This window comes from Prorops nasuta, unplaced genomic scaffold (genome assembly GCF_024137725.1).
Source record: "Prorops nasuta isolate Cenicafe-Biocafe unplaced genomic scaffold, Cenicafe_Pnas_1.2 PNAS00018, whole genome shotgun sequence".
Classification (NCBI taxonomy): domain Eukaryota; kingdom Metazoa; phylum Arthropoda; class Insecta; order Hymenoptera; family Bethylidae; genus Prorops; species Prorops nasuta.
Genome location: NW_027116815.1, coordinates 2,662,698 through 2,687,902, shown reverse-complemented (window position 1 = coordinate 2,687,902; position 25,205 = coordinate 2,662,698). Strand labels below are relative to the sequence as shown.

Sequence of the window (25,205 nt, the reverse complement as noted above, 5' to 3'; positions counted from 1 at the left end):
TATTGTCTCCATGACCTTTCTCGTGTCTCTGCATTCAATGAAAAAACTCTAAAATCTATGTCAATAGAAATTCTTACCCCTAACTGATCGATCTTAATTCTTTTGTAGAATTTCTTTCGTCTTCAAAGGCTGCGAAAGCTTGGATTGAGCGATAATGAAATTCACCGCTTGCCGCCGGATATCCAGAACTTTGAAAACCTCGTGGAACTGGATGTTTCGAGGAACGGTAAGGCTACAATTTTGAACATGTGTTTGTAGATCATCTTATCCCGTCCGACGTCAATGTACGTGGAAAGAATGCAAAAACAACTTGATATAGTGGCTCGTGGATGAAACAGCCACGGTTCGGATAAACTTCTCTTACTCTACTTACCTCCCAGCTAAGCCCTTCCCTTTATTTATTTTTTTTTATTCACTCATATTTCTGCATTATTTATTGGTTTCTATTAGTTCTAAGCTGAAAGTTTTACTAGTACATGTAAATAATTATTTCACTGAGCCATCAAGCTGTATATAAGTATTGGCCATGTTGTGGTTTGTAAATATGTCGCAAAAAGCGTGGTTTTTTTATCCGAGATATATATCACACCATTCAAAGTAATCAACGTCATTTTCTTGATGGCGTTACAAGTAAATATAATAAGCCACGTGGTTCATCTGTGTGGTTAAGAGATGTCAATGCAAACCCCAATTACATTAATTAACACGATTGTCAAATAATTGTGTGTATGAGGTGAAACGTCACTGTTACAACAAATATTTATTGCAATAAAGCGAGTGTTGTTCTCATAATAAGTTTATTATAAGAATGAGAATAAGAATGTTATTTATAATTACTCAAACTGCTTGTTTAGGTTCGTGCTAGGCAAGTTACCGCTAACTGTATATTTTCTTTCTCTTGGTTACGTAGCTCCTACACAACCGGTACTATACACTTATAACGGCTACCATTTTTATGTTCAATGCCCGTACATCTTTAATCAATTCAGAACTACAGTTTTTTTCATAATTAGCGATAACTTTCGATTTTATTTTTTATCGTGTTCTCATTGATTGTACGATATTATTTTATATTTTCATAAATATTTTTTAAATGGTTTATATCAGCCAGTGTCGTTGGATTAAAAGTGAGAAGAAAACAATTTTGTATACGTTAGTGTTTATATACTTCCAATAAATGATGCAAGCTCTTAGCATCTTGAAGACAAGTAAGAGCCTTTTCCTTGCTGCCGTCGCAAACTTAAAGCGGTTCTTTCCCAAGAGGGAAGCCTTTCCTTTACTGCTCTTCATGAGATTTACTTACCATACCTCTTTTCAATGTTTTTCTGTTTACGCCCGTTCAGTGCATGGGACGCACAGGGACGCACCTTCCCATCACGTAAACGTTACAATACAATAAACAGATTTCGATTGTACAAGTACAAAAATGGAACGTTTCGTTTAATTTCCCATACTTCATTTATTTTACCAGTTGTCATTAACATTTTAAATAAGTTTTTTAAAGACATTTTCTACCGTCTTAAAATATTAAATTATCGTTAGAAACTTTATGAATTCTTTTTTTAAAGGAATTAAATTTCTTAATAAATTTTTTAATCAATTGTTTATTAACAAGTTTTTGCGTAATACTTTTAACGTAAGAAGATGCTATATATTTATGTTATCTAATAATATTTTTATTATTTGAACATCAACCAATATTATTCACTTTAGAAGAAGAATCAGAGAGTTTAATTTGGTAAAATCAGGTTTGCTAATACTGTCCTGTTATTAGCACAATAATAATAAAACTAAAGGATTTATATATTTTGGCGCAAATGGTCAATTGTACTTTTTCTTGAAATTTAAGAGTTTGTACAAAACGCTCTATGTAAATTTTTGCTCATCTCTCTCGTATAATTTAAAATTTGGTGAAGCCACCTCAAATGGCGCCTTGAAAGAAGCCTTACATATGTTAAATAATGCTTTTTGAAGGCGCGTTTAGGAATACCCGTGCGACGTTTAGTTTTAACCGCAGGTGTAGTTCAACAGCGCGCTTGCATATAGCATTAAACACCTGTTTACTAGACTATGCCTTTGGTGCTGGTATTATACGGTAATCTTTTCATCTCAAGGTATTATCCAGTTTAAGCAATTTAATATTTCATAATAAAAACCTCTGAACTTTTGATGATTTAACAAATTAAAAATATTATTTTTATTTTTAGATTAATCCTTGAAAGCGAAAAGCACTGCTCTTAAACTAATGAGTGTTGTTATAGGATATCTTCCACTCGTTTACATACGTATTTAACATAAATATATGTAGGTTTAATAGCATAATTTTTTCAATATGAAAAAAAACTAGGGATTTATTTTTATCCTTTGTTAAAATCGAATAAAAATTCTAGCGGTTCTTTTGCAAATAACAGTATACATTTTTGGATCTTTAATAAGAATTCAATATTGACTATTTTTAATCGAGTAATTTTCTTTTACATTCTTGGAAAATGTTTAATTTCTTCAGGGTTTGATCCAAGTAGCATAAAATGTTGATAATATAATTTAGATTGTTTTAAATCAGTTTAGTCGTCATTCTAAAGTAGTGGCACAAGGATAATTACTAATGTATTATATTGGAGAGATTTAAACGGGTGGACAGATTGAAATTATTTCTCTAGCTACTGAATACGGAGGGAACTACGTATATCAGGAGTAATTCGTTGTAATTAGTGCTTCCTGATGGGCCTCCTCGTTATCAACAACGCGCAGTGCATTCTTTAGCATTTGTGACACATGTCTACCATATAATTAAGCCTCACAATTGCTGCATAGTTAAGTATAACAAAGATGCAATACTCGTATTAAGTTTATTTTGTGTATACATCGTTATTATCTTTCACTTAATTTGATAATTATAAACTTTAATTCGATCAAATGCTTTTGCATAATGCGTACGATAGAGAAGGGATAACACCGTTAAATTTTGTATGTTTAAAACATTCTACGTATAATCATTGAATTTATACATCACCTCAATTCGGTACAAAAAAATAAAAAAGTGCGATATTTTACCTAAAATATACAAACGAATTATCATAAAAGCTACGAGTTACCTATTGTCATATGAAAAGTTTATCATGTATTTGCCATATCTATATACACTATTCTGTCGCTTGATTTCTCTCGGTGAAAAACATGTGAAATTAAAGAAACATTGAGCAAACCGAATAAGAAATATTTGAAAATAGAGAAATTCCGTGAGAAAATTTGCAAATTTGTTTTTTTATATGTGAAATATTATATTTCCCCCAATAAACAATGTTTTACTTCCTTTATTACATTGATCTCGCTGTTCAACTGTAGGAGTGTCTTCTGCACGTGCACACCACACTGAAATTCAATTGGTTATTCCTCGTAGTTGCCATGCCTCTGCGGATATATACTATAACAGAAGTTTTACCTATTGTTTTACCTATTTTAAATGATCCTGTAATGAGGTTTCAATGCGTGAAACGAATTAACGAGCAAGGCGCGTCGACCTAGTTTACCCTATCTCATAAAGTTGCTCATGTTGCACAACTCGATGCTAAACTGATCAGAAAAAAGCCTTCACCGAGTATCACTCCTATTCACAGAATTTCCCTGTTTTTATGATTTTTACGCTTTATTTGCACAAGCACGCTGTTTATATCTCGTAGAACAAACTTGATCAAAACTTCATATGTATAGTTTCCCATCTAACTTATTTTTGTAAAGCTTTTGCTTGCTGAAACTATACTCGTTGGTGTTGCTGAAGTATGCGTTTGATATCTGACTATTTCTCGTTACGGAAATTCTCTAACAGAAAGACGTCAGCGTGTTCACGCACGAGCGTCAAGTTTAAACAATAATAAGCAATATATATTCGCTGTAGCGTCACTGTGTTCAATTAGGGTGGAAACAAGAACTTGGTCAGTAGAATTCAGCTCATGTTATTCTTCATTAATTTATTCCCAAAAGCGTTGGATCCAAAACTCTCTTGGTATATATGTATACATTTAATTATATAAATCGATTCATGATAAACTGTACAAATTAAATTGAATTCCGTTTATATTACTCGAAATGTAAACTCGACGAGCAGTGCATTAAATATTCAATAAAAATATTAGGTTCTAAATAAATAAATAGCAATTTCTATCACGTGTTATAATGGGAAAATTTGAGGTATTAAATCTATACGATTAAATACTTGCAAATTGGAATGATTTTACGTTGATAAATTGACGAGTGGTGGATGGAATATTTGCACTACTATTCTAGAAATCGAAAGGCGAGCCTTATTGGCGCGTTCCATGTAAAAGGTTTCGCTTAAGTCGAGGCTGCGTCTTATCGGCTGCAGTTGCGTTAAAACGATATAAACTATACCAACCCTGTTGACTACAACTTCAGAATGCGCTTAGATAAAGCTGCATTGCTCCTAAGACTCTCAGCCGTGCGATTCGTTAGTTTGCCCGACTGTACAAATTTCCCAGTCTCTCCAACTGGGAAATGAATCAACTGGGAAATTAATCAACTGGAAAGGGACAATCGTCGTGCAATAAAAGTTGGATTAACGGGAAAACAGAATCCCTGGGGGAAGGACGAAAAAAGAAATGGCGAGGTGAATAAAAATCATCCGGGAAGCGATTACAGAGATTATCTATAATAAGAAGCGTTAAAAAGCTTTGCGGGGATCTGGACAAAGTGGTTTTCGTCGACGAGTGAAAATTCAGTAAAAATGTTAATGCAAGAGATTTCTCGCGGCATAGTATATTAGCAGATAAGGAGAGTATGTTTTAATATTTATCGATGACATAACTGCATAGACGCCAACGAGCCACGCGCTGTACCGATTTTTCGTTCGGTGCTTCGCGCGAGTCGAACTACTCCGGGCTGGAGATAAAGCGAGCTACGCACGGTTTTTATTCGCTTATCAATGAGGAATTTTCGTGTATTGCTCATGCTTGCGCTACGCGACTACGTACAACATAGATAAAGTCGTCGAAGCGTCATCTTTTCATTTAGAGATAAACCCTTCATTATCGCGCATTCATACCGTAATACGAGAGCTTCCTATTCTTGGATCTTGATTATTATCAAACGTCATACGACCTTTCATAGCTTTATTGTACGAGTGGATGGGCCACTTTGTGCAGGATCATACTCACCGAGAGAGGGAGAGGGAGAGAGAGTACACTATGGTTTTATCCGGCGCAAATATCACTGTCCTGCCTTGTCCTATCTGCCAGCCAACTGTATATATATATATATATACCGTATTACATGAACGGTCTCTGGCTGCTCCTCCATTGCTATACGTGTATGAGTACACCTATTATACAATATATACATATATATACCGTACGATAAACTTGCAACCAACACCAATTTACACCTATGCGCTAATAAGGCTCGTTTCACTGTGCGCGAGCTTCCTGGCGCCTGTAATTTGGTAGGGCCATGTGTGTACGTTCCCTGCATGTTGCACGTGTGACCTATCGAGAACAGTAGCCTCTATATCACGGAAAGTTCGATAAATTTTCGGTGTATCGTAGATAAACTACCACACACGCGATCAAAGCTTGTCTTGTTGCTGCAAGATTTCATCAACTTCATTTGTTACTTTTTTTTTTATTTGTTTGTTTACTTTTTTTGTGTATTTATGTAAATATTTGTTAGTAGGCATGAGAAGCGAGTGTGATTGGTGTTTACGCGCCAATACTTTTGCAGTATCAGCCGATCAGTGACGCGCGTGCCGTATGATAAGCAGAGTTGGACGGAGGAGCTAAAATATTGTATGTAAATTGGCGTATGTACGTGCGAACGTTGAGACCTGAAAAGCCTAGGATCTTTCTCCCCCGATTGTATTTGTAGCGCAGCTTAGAGCGATCCCTGATTGGACGGGACAGGAGGATCAGGAGGTACAGTAGCGTCGTTGTGAAATCGTTTGAAACGTGCAAAACAAAATGAACGGAGAAGCTACCGGAAGTGCGAATGGCGAACGACGTAGAGCGCGCGCGCCTTCTGGCTTCTAATAAAATCAAACAATGGGAACCGATGTGATCATATTTCTAAAATAGCGCCATCCGGATCACAATAATTTACAGAAACTAAATTAGATCACGACAAACTTTACACGACTCGCTTTTCTTCTCATTAACGGCTATTGCAAAAATATACTCGCGACCTTCGTCGAATCCCCGATATATTTCTGGCTAATCAATTTATTTATCTTTACGAGGGATATTCGAGGAAGTAAATTCAGCTCGGATTATTGTGTTCCATGTCCGTATAGTAGGAATACGCGCGCAAGATTAATGCTTGAACTTTCACCCTAATTAAATTGGCAATTCTGGAGATATATTGGATCTACGTAAAATAAATCAGTCTTGCGTAATATTTTCTACCATGTTTCTTACTTTTGCCTTCCCCCTCCCATTTCCGCACGTTTTGCATGTAAACATTCGAGAGTATCTTGTTATCCTGGCATCAGCGGCGGTTTCCCCGCTTCAGCGTTATAGTTTCATGTTCGATTGCCAAGCTGCTGATCGTAATGACGCTTTGTATAAGAAAAACCAATGAACGGGGAAGCCGTTTTGGTCTTTTTCTTTCTTTATCCCCCCCTCCCCCTCCCCCTCTCCGCCACATCACACACGCTCTCCTCTATCCATCTATCTTTGGGCACCAACTTCAGCTATTTCGTGACGATCGATAAAGTTTTTTTTTAGCTCTCCACTCGTTGTTCTCCACAGCGTCGGATATTTCTTTGATCGAAAACACAACCATGCTAAATTATTTGCACAATCGTGAAACATTGCCGCTGAAAATCGTATCTGTTGCTTCCGCGTATTTTATTTAGAGCTCTTCCCGTTTGCGGGAAGGCGAGGAGCAGGTAATGCGAGATTGAAATAATTACTGTTATCGCGGTTAAAATAGCGTATGTTATCCGATATATCGTTAACTCCTTGCATATCACATTGCAATCCTTGCACGGGATAGGATTAGATTATCTTTGATTAGGACATAGTTTGCTTTGATTTACTTAATTATGTCTAGGGATTCTCGGCGCGATGGCTTCGAGTCAAAGCATCCGTGTATTACGCACGTTCGCCGACTATGAGTGCCTCTTGTATTTATATCAGAGAGATTACTTGGTCTGGAGAGAACGTTGAATGATTAAGATTTATAGTGCGTAAATGTTTATTAATGAATTAATGGAATTACTGTTAAGATCCATTTTATTTTACAAAGGTATACGCTGTACTTACGTAACGTACACCACTTCACCATTGAAATAATGCTCATTGGCACGTTCACTTGATCTTGACTCATTATTTAATCGTGAAAATCGCGTAGGAAGCCAATTGCCTGCGTTCTGTCTAACGTGCGAAAAATAGATATAGTGTATCGGAGAAACATTGAATTTTTCACCAAAGACTATTCTTTCAATTTTTTTTTCTCTCTTTAAACTTGTATTGTTAATTTATTATTGAGAAAAATATTTATTTATGTAAAAAATTGTACAAATTTGAAATCTACTTGATCTCGACGCGTGTTTAGTATTTGTGCCAGGGCAAAGTAAGTTCGTCAGGAGTGATTAATGAGTAATTAATGTGTATGAAGTAATTAAGCAGGAGAAACGAGTGCATTTTTTATTTTCAATTTATAAGAAGCTTCTCCTTTAAAGTTATCATAGAAGGAAATAAACGTCCGCCGCGTTCCAGTCTTGTGAGTTTCACACATTCCGATGTTTTTAACAAGTTCACCAATGGTTCATGGGTACAAGAGGTGACACATCGCGAGAGAGGATGAATAATAAAGGTATATAATGTTTAGCGAAATTTATCCTTTAAGAATGAATCATTTTCGTCGATGTGCGCCTCGTATCGAGGTTCGATATAGTTGTATTAGAGCGTGTTTGATGTATAGGGGATTCGGAGACTTAAAAAATAATTCTTTGCAAATTTTAATTTATCTCGAGTTTATAATTTCTAAATATATTGTTGTATATGTAGCGTTATACAAATTCACTAATTAAAGTGTCTCCAAAAATAGATATTAGTAGTAATTAATACGAAATTAATAGCAATTAGTGTGATGTCGTCAGAGATAACCTTTATACAGGGTGTACAATTTTAATGTATCCAGATAAATTATATTACAAAGATAATGAATACATAAAAAAATCAGAGAATAAATTCTTAGCTTAAAGGGAAATATAATTTCGTACTTGTATCTATTATGATTAGTCCTGTTATTTATCTCGCCTTTTGGTTTAAATGTAACAAATAATTAAAAGCTATATTAATGGTTTTTATTGCAATAATTTCCAACTCCTTTTTATATAATGGACCAAAAATTCTTCTTATTGCAAATTTAGTTTGGCTTTAATTGTGAAGCATTCTTCCATAATAATGCTAAATATAGCCAGAGATAAAGTAGTTTGTAAAGTCAATCGTTTACAAACAATGTAACTGAAATGTCAGCTTTTTTATTTTCACGATAACCCAAATCCTTGTTTGAACCGTGCTTACGTTTGCTATCCTAACTAGGACACCAATTTGATATACATCGTATACGTCGAGCAATTTGACTCTTCGTTGATATTTCGAGTAAATTTGATTAATGTAATTAAATCTACGCAAGGAGCTACATTTCGCTGTGACGTCAAATTGTATAATTATTTTGTAGAATCAGCTGGTTGCCCAGCGTATTTTTCGACTTTTTCCCTCAAAATATTACACCAATAAATCCTCCACCCATCAAATTACTGTCCATTGAGAAAAAATTGACGAAAATTCGAGCAGCGTGATGTGTATATATATGTATATATACCGTTATCACGCTGCTCTTCTAAATTGACATCCATAATCATAACAACTCCTCAGTCATCTCGATTATTTTTCCAATAAAAACTGGAGGTCTTTTGTTAAAGCTAATTAGCGTGTGACCTTTATCAGCTGTTCGCATCTAATAATGTTAAACGTTAATCAAGCAGCGACCTTCGGTAACAATATATCTTGCACCTCAAACTGTAAACATAATTACATAGTACTGATTCCGTCGTTAAAAATTAAGCACAAAGAACACAATATAACCACAAGTCGTTGATCTCAATATTAGGTACAATCGCTCATATCTAACACATTAGAGGCAGTAAAAAAAATTGTTCAGCCAATTCCTGTCCACCGCAAGAAATTTGCGTCACGCAAAGCTGAAATGGGTAAGTGGAATAATTTGCGAATTATGTGGCAGCAAAATATCAATTATTTATACCAGTGAAATAATAATTTAGACACATTTTATTTGGACTAAATTATTTCTTCACGATTCTCCGTAAACAATTAGATCTCGTTGTTAGGATTTAGCGAGGAAATTAGAGAACTGATCGTTGCCCTTGGAATGGAATTGACGTGCGGATGAGGCTGGTGTCAATGGGCCGAAGAATTTGAATAATTCAGCAGAATGTTACGTCGGAAGTGAAAGTAAGCAGATAATAAAGTATGTACGTCACGCGTATACGCGCGCGAGTAAAAATTCCAGCATGAGAAAGAGCGTGGAGTGTGCCTTAATGCGAAATTGCGCGCGATAAATGAAAAATTGTTTTGTAGAGTCTTGTTAGGGGGCATCCTTTTATTTTGCCAAATAGCTCATTTTTCGCAACTTCCTCGCGAGGCAAATAGCTATTACGAGCCATAAGATATGGGTTCCGTTTTGTTGCCTTGATATAGTAAGATTCACTCTGTGTGTATATATATACTTCTTCTGCCACGCCTGGCTGATTTGCTTCGTCCGAGACCATTTTTCCTTGCGTGATAGTAAGTTACTACAAAACCGCCAGCCTTTCGAGCAACCAGCAAGCCAGCCATCCAGAGCTATATCCAACGAACCCGGCTATACTCTAGTAGCCTCGCCAGTCTACTACTAGTCTTATTCAACTTCAACGCGACGAAGGCTTCTCGAGTTAAAAGGCTTTGCAGATTTGCTTTAATTGCTAGACATATATATGTTTCTTACCTATATACCTATACATATCTTTGTTACCTTTTCCTATTTATCGTATTACAAAGATATTCGTTCGCGTTACCCTCGCCTTTTTTATTTACGATGACACTTATTACCTGCTGGTGAATATTATTTTCGTAAAACGATCGTATATACAAGCTGTTCGCTCTAAATTTCCTAATACCAGCATACTTTTATATGGATACTCATACGCGCAAGGGATCCAGTCCAGTGTTTACACAATTCGATTTCTTAGAACTCTAAACAAAGAGAAAGGTGAGGTCGGATCGAGCTACTTTCAAAGCTTCGAATTCCATTAAAAATTGTTGCACGAGGGTGATAGTGTTAATCAAATAATCACCTTTTAATTACAAGGATTTTTTCATTCGAATGAACATCAATACTTGTTTCTGAAAATTAGAGGTGTTCCATTGAAAGAATTGGAATCTCGCTTATTGCAGATTCCACGCGTAATCATTCACAGGATATCCGAGTTAGGCATCGTGATCGTTTTGTAATATAACGACCTCAGAAATAATGTATATATCTCCGTCACACGTTTGATAACAACAACTATTATGTAGGTGTATACGTGTTGGATGACCTGTTTTTTTGAATTAACGCCTGTCTATGCGTAAGGATTTGTCGATTTTTAATCATTACCAATGCAAATGATAGTTTACGTAAAATCGCAAATTCATCTCTTCTCTCTATAAAAATACATACATACTCTCTTACACAAAACAAATATTTGTTGCGGCGCTGCACTTTTTATAATTAAAAATGTAAGGTTTTCTGATAATAAATGTTTGAAGTGCATTTTTGTTATTGGAAAAATGAAAAATCAATATTAAATTTAAATAATGTAAATAATTGGGGATTTAATTGGATTGAGCTTTTAAGTTACAAATACATTTGTTAGAATAACAAAAAGATTTAACTTATTATACGCTTGACCATATAATACGATTTGCATGGGTCCTTGTACGATAAGCACGGTGCAATAATTCTTTAGTAATGGGCGTTGAACAATCTGTAAAACTATCAATCCGTGGTTTATACGGAGACACCACTTACCTTCTCTATCTTACTATGTCACGGTCTTTTCCACGTGTAGCAGTGTATTCGATTGTCATGGTCACCAACTGGAAGTAGGTATGACGTTGCTACAAACATTTTTTTCTCATATTCTCTCTGCTGTTAAATCTATAATAAAGTTATTCTGAGACTTTTCTCTTGATTAAGAGGACTTTTTTAATTACCCTTAACACAAATACAGATAGAACTGCATTTCTCTAATAATTCAACAGATCGAAGAATAAATAATCTGATAAAAACTTTATTGTTAAATAGCTAATAAAAATAATTATCAACTTTTTAAATTTTAATTTAGAGTATATAATTATATCATTAGAGCTTATATTAATAATATAAAGCAAGCTAATGTTCATACATTTTTATTATATAGCAATCGCTTTAAAGCCTCTAAAAAAAACGCATAGTTTTATTTAGACACATACATAATGTGCCAGCACAAAAAATTCACCAAAATACGCTAACATTTGCCAACCAAAGAGACAGCAATTAGTTAAATAAACATTTTCAAGATTGTAAGTTTTGGTTCGACATTCAAAGAGATTTCAATGTCTGTGGAATATACAAGTAAAATATACAAAACCAACCGTATACCTTTACATAAATTTCAGTATAGTTGAAGCAAGGAATTACAGCGTTTGGGTAAAATTTTAAATCGATAGAAAATTGAGGAAAGAGAGCACAAATGATAAGTTAAAATGTGTTGTTTGCTCTATCAAAATTTATATATTAAATGTCTTTTTCGCAACGAATAAATTATTGCTGTTGCTTCACGCGATCAAGCAGCGTTCTGACGTCATCGATGAAATTTGAAGTTGACAGGTGCTCGCAGGTGGATTTTGGTGGGTTTATTTATATGGGAGGATGGTTCGTGGCTGCACAAACGGTGGAGTGTTTATGCGTTTGCTGCGAGGTATTCTCCACGTGTGACGATTGTCAGTAGTCAGTGAGGGATGTCGTCCCGAATAATGCCTTGTTCATAACGTCTATCGGCATCGCTCGGACTCGGACGCATACTCGACGTTCTTAATCGACATTCCATCGCAACAGAAACGCCACTTGCCACTACTGTCACCACCACCACCGCATAACCATCACCCTCAGCCCCAACTCCCTTACGTTACCTAGATTTACCTATTTATGCATGCGCTTATCTAATTTGGATTATTTATTTATATATTATATAACAACCTTCCTATTTTCTGTACCAATAGAATTACCTCCCCTCTACTAAAATATTCCTCCAGCTGTTTGTATTATATGTATATTCTACCTATACTTATATGTATGTATGTACATACTTATACCTGCGCATATCCTTCTGTCAATCTAAACTTTCCTCTTATTCATATTACTTATATACTGTATATCCACGCACACTGGCACCCACGCGAAATAACTCGCAACTATCAATTGGTTTATTAACAGAAACCATTATCAATACATCAATAAAATCTTGTCTATATATACGTAATATGTACATAACCGTTAGGAACGTTGGTTGATTGCTCGCAATTATCAAATGAAGCAGATCACTCCCTCGATAATAACAGAGAATATTATGGTGTGTATATATACATATATACTATAGTAATTTAATCCTTTGCACGATTTATTTTGTTATTATTGAGCTTACGTAATGAGAGGAAACAACTGATACAGTAAATTACAATATTTCCCTCTTTGGGTTTTTCATTTATTTAGAATAAGCGATAAATAATATTACTACACGCATAGCTGATTAGATTAATACAATTTAATGCTTAGTAAAGATGTTTTAATAATAAACGTTTTTTTATATTTTCTTATTTTTTAATTCGTATTTATTGAAACCAGAGGAAAAAGTATAGCGAAGGCACGCAGTATCAACAGGTTTATTCGAAGGTTTGCGGAAGAAATTTACATTTGCCTGCTAAAAAATAGCTAAGGCTATACATGAGTAAACAGTTAATTCTTATTATAACGTGGTTTTATTTTCATTTTACTCCTCGGATAACGGATTTATCTGCTCTATCTTTAACGCGATGGTTGTGCGCCGCGATCAATGAATTTTCTCAATTCGGGTGCAATTGCATATTCGGGATAATTAAAGCTGCTTTATCCGCGATGGAGCAGATTTAACCGACGAAGCACTTTCTTCGAATGTGCTCAAAATACACTTTCGGTTGCTGGAGCAAAGCTTCCAATCAAGACTTCGGACATTAATTGCGAGATGCACGCTACAACACAGTCACTTTCCCTGCAATTTCAACCTTTATAATGCCACTTAATAGAATTGCATTATTCGCCAGTTTAATTATCATTGGACTTGGGCCTTGGATTTTAACGGTGATTGCCTGCAAGCAACTATTTTCGTGTTTACCTAAACCAACTCGTTCACCTCATCACGTAGCTAAAGTGTGCTTGCTGTACCATCATCAATTATATGTTTCGCGTTGTCTTCCTATAGGCTATTAAGATCATTACACTCGTTACCCTAATTACTATTGGAATATTAACATTTATCGATTAAAATTCGATATAACGAGTCAGTGCTCGTTCGATATTTCTGACGATACACACTGGGATATATAAAAGCAAATACATTAAACTAATAATTAACAATCTCCAGAATCATAATGAACTTTTGATTTCGAAGCAGTTACGAGTGCACTTGATTTCATTGGAACGAATGAGCAAGGCAATCAAATCGAGTCTCACATATTAAAGCAAGTCGTTGCACGTTCTTCTAACTGAAAACGTCCGGGAAGCCAGTGCGTGTACGCGCTTCGCGTAACCCAATTGTGCGCGGAGCCTTATTGAATTTCCAGCGGGTAGTGGTTGGTATGCGAATATCTGCGCGAATATTACGTACGCTGCTGCCCGCTGGAAATCGTTTGAACTGCATGCAAACCGAAGCTTTCAAGCCTCGCCAATATTCAATTTCTAGCCATCGTTTCTTTCTTCTCCTGAAAATTTCATTAAGCCCTCAATAATAATTATGATAAAACGATGCGAGCTTTTCCAGATGAAATTAACGTTGCATTGATTTCTCCCTATAGAATGCAGTGATATTTTTCTATGTGTATTGGCAGTCACTGGCATGGAAAACGAAATTGTGGGGAAAGGAGGCAGAGGAGTGAAATGGAGATACGTTCTTCTGCTTTGTATTCCGTCAAAACGCCGGCAAAGCGTCGCCCTAGTTTCCAGAAGGGCCTGGAGAAGGGCTCGTTACTTTGATCGTTCTCCTCCTTTGTATTTTCTAAGGATGTCTCTGTGTGTAGACTTGAGGGATTACCCGACGGAAAGTAGACTGAATTAGCAAGCTTCCACCGTATCGAGTGTTTATGTGAAAGCTTTATGAGACAACAATAATTATTTTTCATTGAATAACTTGTATGTTAATTATTTTTTTTTTTTTTAGATTTTTTCTAAATATTCTCATATTTTCCTTTTTCGTCAAGTTCATTCACGTATCTGTTTATGTACTGGGTAAATTACTAGTATTTTTTCTTTGAACATACTATTTTTTGTTATCAGACAGAATAGGGAAAGAGAATTGTTATGCATGGTAATTGAACGATTTGGAATTTTTATTTTCCAGACAAAACAATTTCAAAGTAAATACTTAGTTACTGTGATTGTTTGCAGAAATGTAGTTTTTGAAGAAAATGAAAAACTCGTAAAAAGAGAGAAGTTTATTGATAATTTTGGGCAACTTTTTGCAAACAACTTTTCTTGTTAGAAATATATCGTATGTGCTTTAAGAAAATTGTATGCTGTGAATCAAGTTGCACTCGAGTATAGTCTCACTGTTTCCTGTGGTCGACCTCGCTAATGACTTCTATTGCTTACAAGGCCAAGTTAGAGAAACAATCAAACGGTAACTGCATGTACACACTATACTTGCATAAAAACAGATTTACCAGCGAATTATTTCAATTTCCTACTAGGTATCCAGTCCTACTCAAAAACGTTAAACTAAATTTCTTCCATTTACTGCACATATGCAACTTTAATTTATTGCTTATTAAATTCAAAAAGATTGTATCACATAGAATCTAGTATATAATAATCCAGCAAGTCTTCAAGCGCTGTCATACATACTATAACTCTTTTTAATAATCGATTCTATATATAATGCTGATATATGTAAATACGATCGAAATGATTTTATTTATTATATTATGTTAAACTATTTAATTAATTAGTAAATGTACACAAGTTTCAGTTATTTCAGCTCTTATTACACGAAATCATATAAAAAGCTCAACTCAAATAATAAACTTATAAATATAGAAAAGCAGTTTATGCAGATAGAATAACAGATTTTTAATTTTCTACTCGATTTCCTATAAAAGAGAATAAAGCTACGCGTTAGAGTACCTTTGTTATTCTCCACTCTATCCACTCTGTTTCATAAAGAACTATACCTATATATATATATATACACGTGCATGCAGGCGATCGAAACGATTTTATTTACCATGCGTTAAATTATTTATTTGTATTAGTACATTTACACAAGTTTCAGTTATATCAGCTCTTATCACACGAAATCGTAAAAAGTGCGATTCAAATAATAAACTCGTATAGATAGAAAGGCAGTTTATGCAGATAGAACAATAAATTTATTTTATTTTCTAGAAAATAATAAACTTACACGTTGTATAGAAATAGTTCTGTATAGGGATTCTTCGTCTTCACCTGCCCGGTGAGAAATTTTATTGAAAAGTGTAGGGTGTGTGGCCTGCAAAAATCGAAATGTGTCGTTGGACAGGCTGCGGACAAGTACACACTCACGTAAAACTCGTTGCAAACCACGAGATAACCGCGGCAACAGGTTTTGCTTCGGGAAACCTGCCTTTTGATTAACGCGTCCACTGGGAGAATGTGCGATGATAACCTTGTATATACTATTGTCTCTTTAAAAGTTGATGCATTTTCGTGTATGTATAAACCTGGCGTTGGCATCTGTATTCCCGCATGGACCTGAATCCTGCGCGAAGCTGCAATAAATTTGCACCTTGAATTTCGTGATATTTTATATATTCTATTGCTCACAAAATCGCAAATAATATTTCGTGTTTATTAAAATACTCTCGTAGCTTCCTGTATTTATTTAAATCGCTTAGAAAGCATTAATTGCATGGACAAAGTTGAATCGAAGGAGAATTATACAAGACTGTCGAATATGAAATTAGTGAAATTTTTACTTTAGCAAAATTTAGTTTGATTATTTTCGAGAGACTGATATAATATACTGGAGGTCTAAACATAGAGAAATCTCACTGACGGTTCAAATAAGCCATTGGACTGGAGATAACTGTATATATAAACTGCGACAGCTACAGGTTTGAGTTTGACAAACTTTGATTAACTCGTCCAGCGGAATAGCCATTTGTACACATCCAAAAGCGAAACTAAAGATTGACAGAATTCAAAATGACGAATAGAAGAGGTAAATGATTTTTGTTTTGTTATTTTACGTCGTAGTAAAAAAGAGAATTGTGAATTTAAAGGGTATTTTTTATCCTTTGTATTTTACTCTTTATTGGAGATTTAGTACAGGGGACAACGAATGTAATGAAAGGAATCTGTGATAAATTGAAAGAAAAAAAGTAAATTTGCTGGCTGGAATGATAAATGCATCTAAGAAGTTGAATCGAGAGAAGCGCGCTTTTCTCCGGGATAACTTATACTAAGTTAATTGAATCGCGCAAAAGAAATTTAAACTAGCTGTCAAGATTCACTAAACTAATCTTCCACCGCCCTAATAATTTATAATTCAGGAACGTCGAGGCTTTGGATCTCGTAGCTGCTGCTCGAGACTTCTCTTCCATTTTCTTATTCGTAAATCCAGCTTTGCTGTGAGGTCTTGCAAAGCATAATCCCGTAGGCGACTGGGACATCCTTGCTAGCCTTATTTCAGTTATTTCTTCTAGATAAAGAAATACTATTCCAGAAATATGCATGCCTCCTTTCTTTCACCACTCTGTGTTTCTTCTCTTTTAACAACTAATTTCTCTTTATTAACTACAAATTAGATAATTAATATTGTACCTTTCTATTTAATGAGAATTGAGTACATATTTCAATGTATAGCAATAGTAATTACGAGTAAACAAACTAGAAACAGTACAATGTCGATTCATTAATTTATGCAAATAGTGGAATAAATATATCGTAAATTCTAAAAAAAAATTCTCAAGTTAATTTATTTATTATTTAAGGGAAACGAAATTTAAAGTGTATATATAGAAAAAGGTCTAAAACTTAAGCGCATAAAGAGTAAAAATAAGCAGGATCACAACTGGTAGGATAATGAAGAGCATTCCACTAGTATTACATAACTCAGCGACGAAAATATTTTTAACGCGAGGAAAACGAGAAGGAGAAAAGGAAAAGGGAGAAAGTATAAATGAGTGAGAGAAAGAGACGCGAAGAGGACGAAAGAGAGGGAATGTTGAAGGCGAGGTAGTGGACACGAGAGTGAGCAAATAAAGGAGGGGGCGGAGTTGTAGTAGGATTATGATAGGGACAAGGGCGATCAGGATAAAATCAGTCATCAGTGCTTGCTATATTTAGAGAAGGTTCACCAAGGTTCACTCTTTACTGGTTGAACTCATCTGTGTGGTCTTCCTGGCGGAATCACGCTCACTTGTAATTGCCCCGCATTCATGCACTGATATGTACATAGCTATAGCTGTTGTTTTTCTATGTATTTCTCACGTATACATGTGTGGATTCACCATCCGTCACGCGACACCTGTATAATTTAAATGACAGACATTGTAACAACAAAATTGTAAATATGAAATAATATAAGTTAATATAAAAAGTATTATGCAAAATTATTATACTTCCCATTTTATTTGAATGTTTGATAAAACTAGGTGTGCGACCATATCTGAGAGAGTTGTGATTTATGTTTGTGTCATTAGGCAATTTGTTGTGCTCTTTTCGCTTTAGTTGCTGTATCGATTCTTTTGGCATGGTCGGATATAGTAACGAAACAATGCAACACTGTCTGTTACTCTTCTTTAAAATATAAGCCAAGAGTAAACCAATCGAGAAACACGTACCATTTTCATTTTCCGAACACTTATATACCTACAAATTTCACATATCGATACTGCCGTGTTAAGAATAGATGTCGCGAGTGACATTTATGATATTTCGAAATAATTAAATGTTTACAAATTTAAATTCATGTCCATGCATGATTTAAGAAAAGTTTAAGCTGATATAAATTACTGAAAAAGGTCGAATATAATATAAAAATGTCAAATAGTACGTATAGTTAGAGTGAAGATGTATAAAATATAGGTGCCAAAAACTGAAAATATAAAAACTACAACCACAATTTCTATTCTTAACAAAACAGAATAGCTCTCTTAAATACGGTTTGAGAACCTTTATATATTTGACACAATTATAAAATAATTACTTTTATTAGTTAAAATTATTTATTTCTAGATTTTTCCCTCGGTCTTATTAAGATGATATAAAATAGGTCTCTCTGAAAGTAATTTGGACGATCAAACGTTTACATTTTATTTTTAAAAAATCCTTCTTCTGGTTAAATCTTTTCAATTTTTTAAAGAAATTTGTATTACAGCTGATATTTTTACTTATTGTCTTCGACAAAGTATATAACTACGAGCTTTGAAAAGAATTTCTCTATTTACTCCATCTACTTCTTGCTCTTGATTTTAAAGTTTTAGTGTATGCAACAATGGGAACACTTAACTTTTCGTTCTATTTTAATCTCAGACTATAGCATACTTGGCTCTATTTGTTTAACCACCTTGTACACGCATTTTAGCAATGTATGCAGTGGAGAAGCAAATCGACGTAAATATTTTTGTGTCACATTTAATATATCTAAAATAAAAATACCTTTTTTAAATCATCCTAGCCATTTTCTTATTCGCTTAAAGTTTCACGTGTTTATATTTTTCTAGTAAACGTAAGATTCGAGTAAATATAAACAAAAAGATAAATTCTAAAAATAAGTTTCGTTGGTAGGGTGTAAAAATAAAGGTGCCTAAAATTTTTCCATGAGTTTCCACGCACTGACATTATTCAACAAATTTATTTATTCCTTCCCAACTCTTTGGTCTTTTCGCTGATTTTTACTTTTCTTGAAGGATGTACGTGATTGAGGAAATTTGTTTACATAAAATTTTTCCAGATAATGCTCATTTTATATTGCGTAGTCTACGTATATTTTCCTTGCTGTTCTTCAAGCTCGATATACGTTTTAAAGCAACCTCTTGTAAATTGATTTTTCTCTTACCAATGCGTGATTTATTTGTTATTAGAGAAATTATTAAACGCTGTTAGAATTACGACGCTAATAGTATTCTGCGTTGGCATAAACGTAGCACAACAACATTTTTCTTTCAAGTGGAATTCTGCATTGTTCAAATGAATAGTTATGCAACTTTACTTAATTGCCCGAGCGGTATGTCTGTATTCGATTATCCGTTGGAGAAAATAATAATATACGAAACAAGATATCGATAGCAATTTAATACTCCCAGGATGGAATTTAACTCAGAATTATTCGGGACGATTATAGCCTGGTTACCAAGAAAAATCAAGGCGAAACAAAGTTTGATGTGAAATGAGGGATGACAGCGAGTAGATGATGAGTGAAAATTGAGTGTACGCGTTACGTAAGATGAAAGAAATAGAATTGCTCGACGATCAGGAAAACTAAAGCATGTTTATTACCAAAGTCTCGATGAAAATTGAAAGACTAGTATCTTCTTATAGGATTTACTGGAAATAATTTAATCTCATTGTCTGAAAATTGGTCTAAAATTATTTAAAGATTTTTCGTTATTGTTCTTTTGAATTTCTTGAGAATATTTTATTTTATTAAACAGCTGAAAGATATTCCTGTTAAGGACCTTAATCTTCATGGCTTAATAATGTTAAGAGAAACAGACTGAAATATAATTCTATTTTAATTAATGGCCTTTTTTGTATTTCCTTGTTTCAGATATACCAGACATTCCTGAGAATATTAAGAACTTGAATGCGCTACAGGTGGCGGATTTTAGTAGTAACCCCATCCAAAGGTAAATACAATTATTTACTGGAATGCTACTGAGAGCTATGTAATTATAAACTAAATATTATCACTTTTCATTTCATTTTAGACTTCCGGCAGGATTTGTACAGTTAAGAAATTTGACAGTGCTCGGTCTGAACGATATGTCACTTACGAGTTTACCAGCTGATTTTGGAAAGTAAATAAGTTTATTTTTTCTATCATATAAATACTAGATAGGCTAATTTTAAAAGCATCGAACATTCAAATCGTATGTTTTAATTGCAGTTTGGAAGCTTTGCAATCTTTGGAACTTAGAGAAAATTTGCTCAAATCTTTGCCAGAATCACTTTCTCAGCTATCCAAGCTAGAACGCTTAGATCTCGGTGATAATGAAATCGAAGATCTGGTAAGTATCTTGCTTGAAATTTTTATTAAACATTGAAATAAAATGGTATATTACATGCCTTGTCTCTTTTCAGCCACCACACATAGGAAAATTGCCAGCGCTACAAGAGTTATGGCTTGATCATAATCAATTGCAGCATTTGCCACCTGAAATTGGAGAATTGACAACTTTAGTATGCTTAGATGTTTCGGAAAATCGTTTAGAAGATTTGCCAGAAAAGATTAGTGGTTTGGAATCATTAACAGACTTGCATTTATCACAAAATGTTATCGAAAAATTACCTGACGGATTAGGACAATTAAAAAAATTAACTATTTTAAAAGTTGACCAAAATAGACTATCTTCTCTTAATTCGAATATAGGCAGGTAAGAAGAATTCGTATCAGAGAATCGTTTAATCAATGTAATTGCAGTATAAAAATAATAATGATGGTAATACGAATGTGTGCTTTCTTTTCAGTTGCGAGAATTTGCAAGAATTGATTCTCACTGAAAACTTTCTTTTGGAGCTGCCAGTATCCATAGGAAAATTACATAATTTAAACAATTTGAATGTAGATAGGAATAGTTTGCAATCATTACCTACAGAAATCGGTAATTTTTTAAAACTTATTTCATACTGTAATTATTAAACTTGAGTAATAATCGCGTACGTCTCTCTTTGCAGGTAATTTAAAAAAATTAGGCGTGCTTTCCCTGAGAGATAACAAATTGCAATATTTGCCATCGGAAGTCGGTCAATGTACTGCGCTTCATGTTTTGGACGTATCGGGGAATAGACTACAATACTTGCCATATTCCTTAATCAATCTTAATTTGAAGGCTGTTTGGCTTAGTGAAAATCAAGCTCAACCTATGTTAACGTTCCAAAAAGATATCGATGAAGAAACTGGACAGGAAGTTCTTATTTGTTTTCTTTTACCACAATTAGAATATCATGATCAAGGTTCGCACCCTTGTTTCTTTCTACTTTAGATCCTGCGATCTTGCTTACTTCATTATGATATTAATCTTTTTTTAGATGCAAGTCGGTTAGGTATGCTGGCGGGTATAACCAATGCTATTCAAGCAAATGAAATGCGAGAAATTGGAAGCAGCGATGACGAAGGTTGGCAGGAAAGAGAGGCGTCTCGTACACATTCAGTTAAGTTTACTGATGAAGCGCCTGAAACGGACAAGGAAGTAAGTAAAATTACACTAATTTCTTCTGATTGTAACAAATAATAGACAGACTTTGCAAAGGACTAGAAATAAAGGCTAATGTGAAAATACTTTTTAAGACACCATTCGTGAGGCAAAATACACCGCATCCGAAAGAATTAAAGGCGAAGGCTCATAAGCTATTTAGCAAAAGCAAGAATGACAGCCGTTCTGGTTCCACGGAAGATCATGTAAGAAAGAACATATTGTACATTTTTGTCCATTTATTTAGTTTTATTAGTGCTAATAAAACATATTTACAGGATGTTTCTCAAACATTTGGTTTGGATAAAACTGACGACGATCTTACCAAATCTACAGAGCTGGAGCAGCCTGCTTCTGAGTTAAATGAGCAAATTGAACAGACGGATAAAGAAAAGACTGACTTACTTGAATCCACTACAGACGGTGGACACGAAAAATTAAATAGCATTAGTGATTCTCCAGCACCATGTATCGCGGAGTCTAATACAGTAAGTATATTTTACAAAAATTCTTTTTTTTTTGCTATATTATGGTATGATAGCTTATCAATTAGTTTCCATTACGTACAATTGAGCTTTAACGTCTATCTTCTAGGAAGTTGAAGGTGACAGCTCAGTAATAGAATCAAAAAATAGAGATAATGAAGAATCCGAGAACGAAGACATGCAGAGGCACGTCGAGTTTTCTATTAACGAAGATGGTGTAGAAGGCGATGGGGAAACGGGTAGACCAAATAGGCTTCATCGTAGGGATACACCACATCACTTAAAAAATAAACGCATTCATTCAGCGGTCGACAAAGATAAAGTGGCTTCTATAATAGCTCAGGTAGCTTATCATTTATTAATGAAAATAAATCGATTAGCTGTTACGCCGTTAGTTTATTAAATTATTTCATTAATTTTTCAATAATTAGGCATTAATGAAAAAGCCAGATGAACCTCCTACGCCAACTGAAGTAGAATCTGCCGAAGATTATGATTCGCACAGTCAAGGTAAATGCTCTATATTGTGTTTAATTAATGAACAACGGAAAAAATTCTATAATAAGAGTAAATGTACTTGTAAAGGTGTGATCATAGAATGTGGAAACGTGATAAGATAGCCTTATTCGAGAAACTATCTTATCTCAGATTCAACATTATAAGTCTAAATGGCGAGCCATTTTGATACAACATAAAGCGACAGAACGGCTTGCTCTTAGTGTGGTCAAATGATTTTTAGCGAGTTTAATATAGTTCTAATTTTATAAAATGCCGAAAAAATATAGGTGTTTCGTTCGGAAAAAGTTAATAAGGGGTAAAATTATAGTGTATATATTGAATTGTGTGAAAAGAGAAAAATATTTGTTCACACTAATTGACTTCTGTCATTTGGCATGTAGGTGCAACGTCTGATGTTGAGCCTGCATTGGAAGTTAGAGAAGAGCAATACGAAATCCATATTGAACGAACAACTGGTGGACTAGGGCTATCAATAGCTGGTGGCATTGGTTCAACCCCATTTAAAGGAGACGACGAGGGAATTTTTATCTCAAGGGTAACGGAAGGTAATATTATTGATTTTGTTTCTCTCTATTTTTTAAAACGATATATGGTTTTAAACCTGTAATATCGTATTATAGGTGGCCCAGCAGACTTGGCTGGTTTGCGTGTAGGAGATAAAGTACTTTCTGTAAATGGAGTTTCCGTTGTAAATGTTGATCATTACGATGCCGTTGAAGTACTAAAAGCATGTGGACGTGTTCTTATACTGGTTATTTTGAGGGAAGTTACGAGGATAGTACCGCCGTATGAACAGGTATTGTATTATTTGAACAAAGTAATATTTTTACTATTGACATGTGTGAATACATAGTTTTGACTGTTTTATGATTAAAAGAATAATGAGTATACTTTGATTTTTTTATTATAATTGTATGTATTAAATGAATTTTACAGGTAGGAATTCGAAAAGACTCAGTGTGTTCGAGTTTAAGTACTAGCAGAGCTCCTAGTGCAACGTCTTACGTATCCTCGACGGCTTTATCGCATAATTTAGAAAATGGAGACACATCTGAATTAGTTAAGGTATCTATCCTAAAAATAAACACGAGTAAACGTAAATGCGTCAAGTATTTTTCATTGATTATATTTTTTTAGACAAAGAGAGTACCAGAACCTATATCGAAAACAGCAGATGAACGTTTAGTTTCGGTACTTGTTCATACAACGTTAATAAGGGACCAAAATGGGCTTGGATTTAGTATTGCCGGAGGAAAAGGATCTCCTTCTTTCAAAGACAGTAGTGATGTAATATGAAATTTTATTTATTTGGATTTTTTTTGCAATCAATTTTTTTCTTCCACTCTTAACGTTTGTTCCAATATCGTAGGCTATATATATTTCAAGAATAACAGACGGTGGAGTAGCACAAAAAGATGGCAAATTATTAGTCGGTGATAAAGTTATATCTGTAAGTTATATTTCTGCACCATAAAAGTTAACATATAATTTAAGATTTTATCCGAAAAAATTCTTATTCTCTGTCTAGATAAATGGAGTTGAAATGTCTGGCGCAAAGCACGAGCAAGCGGTAGCGCTATTGACAAGCTTGGAAAGGTTCGTTCGATTAGTAGTCGAGCGTGAAATACCTATTTCACAAGCAAATCCAGCTACCGTTGTGACTCCGTCGGACAAGTCACCACGGGTGATAGGTGCACCTAAACCTTACACAGGATTATACAATGCAAATAGTTATATGGCTAATCGACCAGGGTATACTGGTTACCGTCGCTCGATGGAAGCTGACAAAACACTTTCGCCAAGCCCAACGTCCAAGCTTCCTCCATCTTATAAGTCAGACATTATTAACGAAGTACCAAAAATGAATGGTGTCACCGAGTCCGGAAAGAACGTTTTTGCGACCACACCAAGTCCAACGGACGCTCCTCCTCATCCACAGCCCGCTCCGAGGCAAAGCATCTCCCAGACATTCACTTCGCCTACAACAAATACTACTCCTTCACCTGCGTCTTCTGCAGAGCCCAGACCAACGTCCCCGCAGGAAGACATACAGGTACCGAAGCCTATCACCAACGAGGAATTTCAGGCCATGATTCCCGCTCATTTCCTTCGACCTCCGACCTCCTCGCCCTCACCAGACTCCCATCAGGGTCCTGTTGTGACGGTGACTATCAAGCAACCCGATAATCTGCCAGGAGACGTTAACTTTCCTCCAGCTCCTACTACACTCGGTAAAGTCACTGAGACCATCACAAAGAGCACACTCACCGAAACCGTGGTTACTCGAGTGACGGACAACCAACTCGTGCAACCGCTCATTATTGAGGTATGTGTCTGCTAGCTGCATGAGACATCAAATTTTCAACAAAGCACAGTCTATTAGCAGAATGCTATTTCAGATCTAATGAATACAACTTTCGTTTTTTCTCAAATTAATTTCATTTCATATTCTTTGCAAGAA

At 34.8% G+C, this 25,205-nt stretch overlaps 1 protein-coding gene across 1 annotated transcript in view; it reads left to right on the top strand.

Annotated features, from left to right (window-relative positions):
- The window catches only part of scrib (scribble), a 39,663-nt gene that overhangs the window by 1,926 nt on the left and 12,532 nt on the right, over nt 1-25,205 (top strand). Inside the window, exons 2-19 of the mRNA XM_066738365.1 lie at nt 109-226; nt 20,096-20,174; nt 20,256-20,345; nt 20,435-20,555; nt 20,629-20,921; nt 21,016-21,149; nt 21,223-21,501; nt 21,577-21,737; nt 21,836-21,946; nt 22,019-22,228; nt 22,335-22,568; nt 22,657-22,735; nt 23,125-23,289; nt 23,365-23,540; nt 23,681-23,809; nt 23,882-24,031; nt 24,114-24,194; nt 24,273-25,070. Of these exons, the coding sequence (XP_066594462.1) occupies nt 109-226; nt 20,096-20,174; nt 20,256-20,345; nt 20,435-20,555; nt 20,629-20,921; nt 21,016-21,149; nt 21,223-21,501; nt 21,577-21,737; nt 21,836-21,946; nt 22,019-22,228; nt 22,335-22,568; nt 22,657-22,735; nt 23,125-23,289; nt 23,365-23,540; nt 23,681-23,809; nt 23,882-24,031; nt 24,114-24,194; nt 24,273-25,070 (3,408 nt within the window). The remainder of the gene's footprint in view (nt 1-108; nt 227-20,095; nt 20,175-20,255; nt 20,346-20,434; nt 20,556-20,628; nt 20,922-21,015; nt 21,150-21,222; nt 21,502-21,576; nt 21,738-21,835; nt 21,947-22,018; nt 22,229-22,334; nt 22,569-22,656; nt 22,736-23,124; nt 23,290-23,364; nt 23,541-23,680; nt 23,810-23,881; nt 24,032-24,113; nt 24,195-24,272; nt 25,071-25,205) is intronic.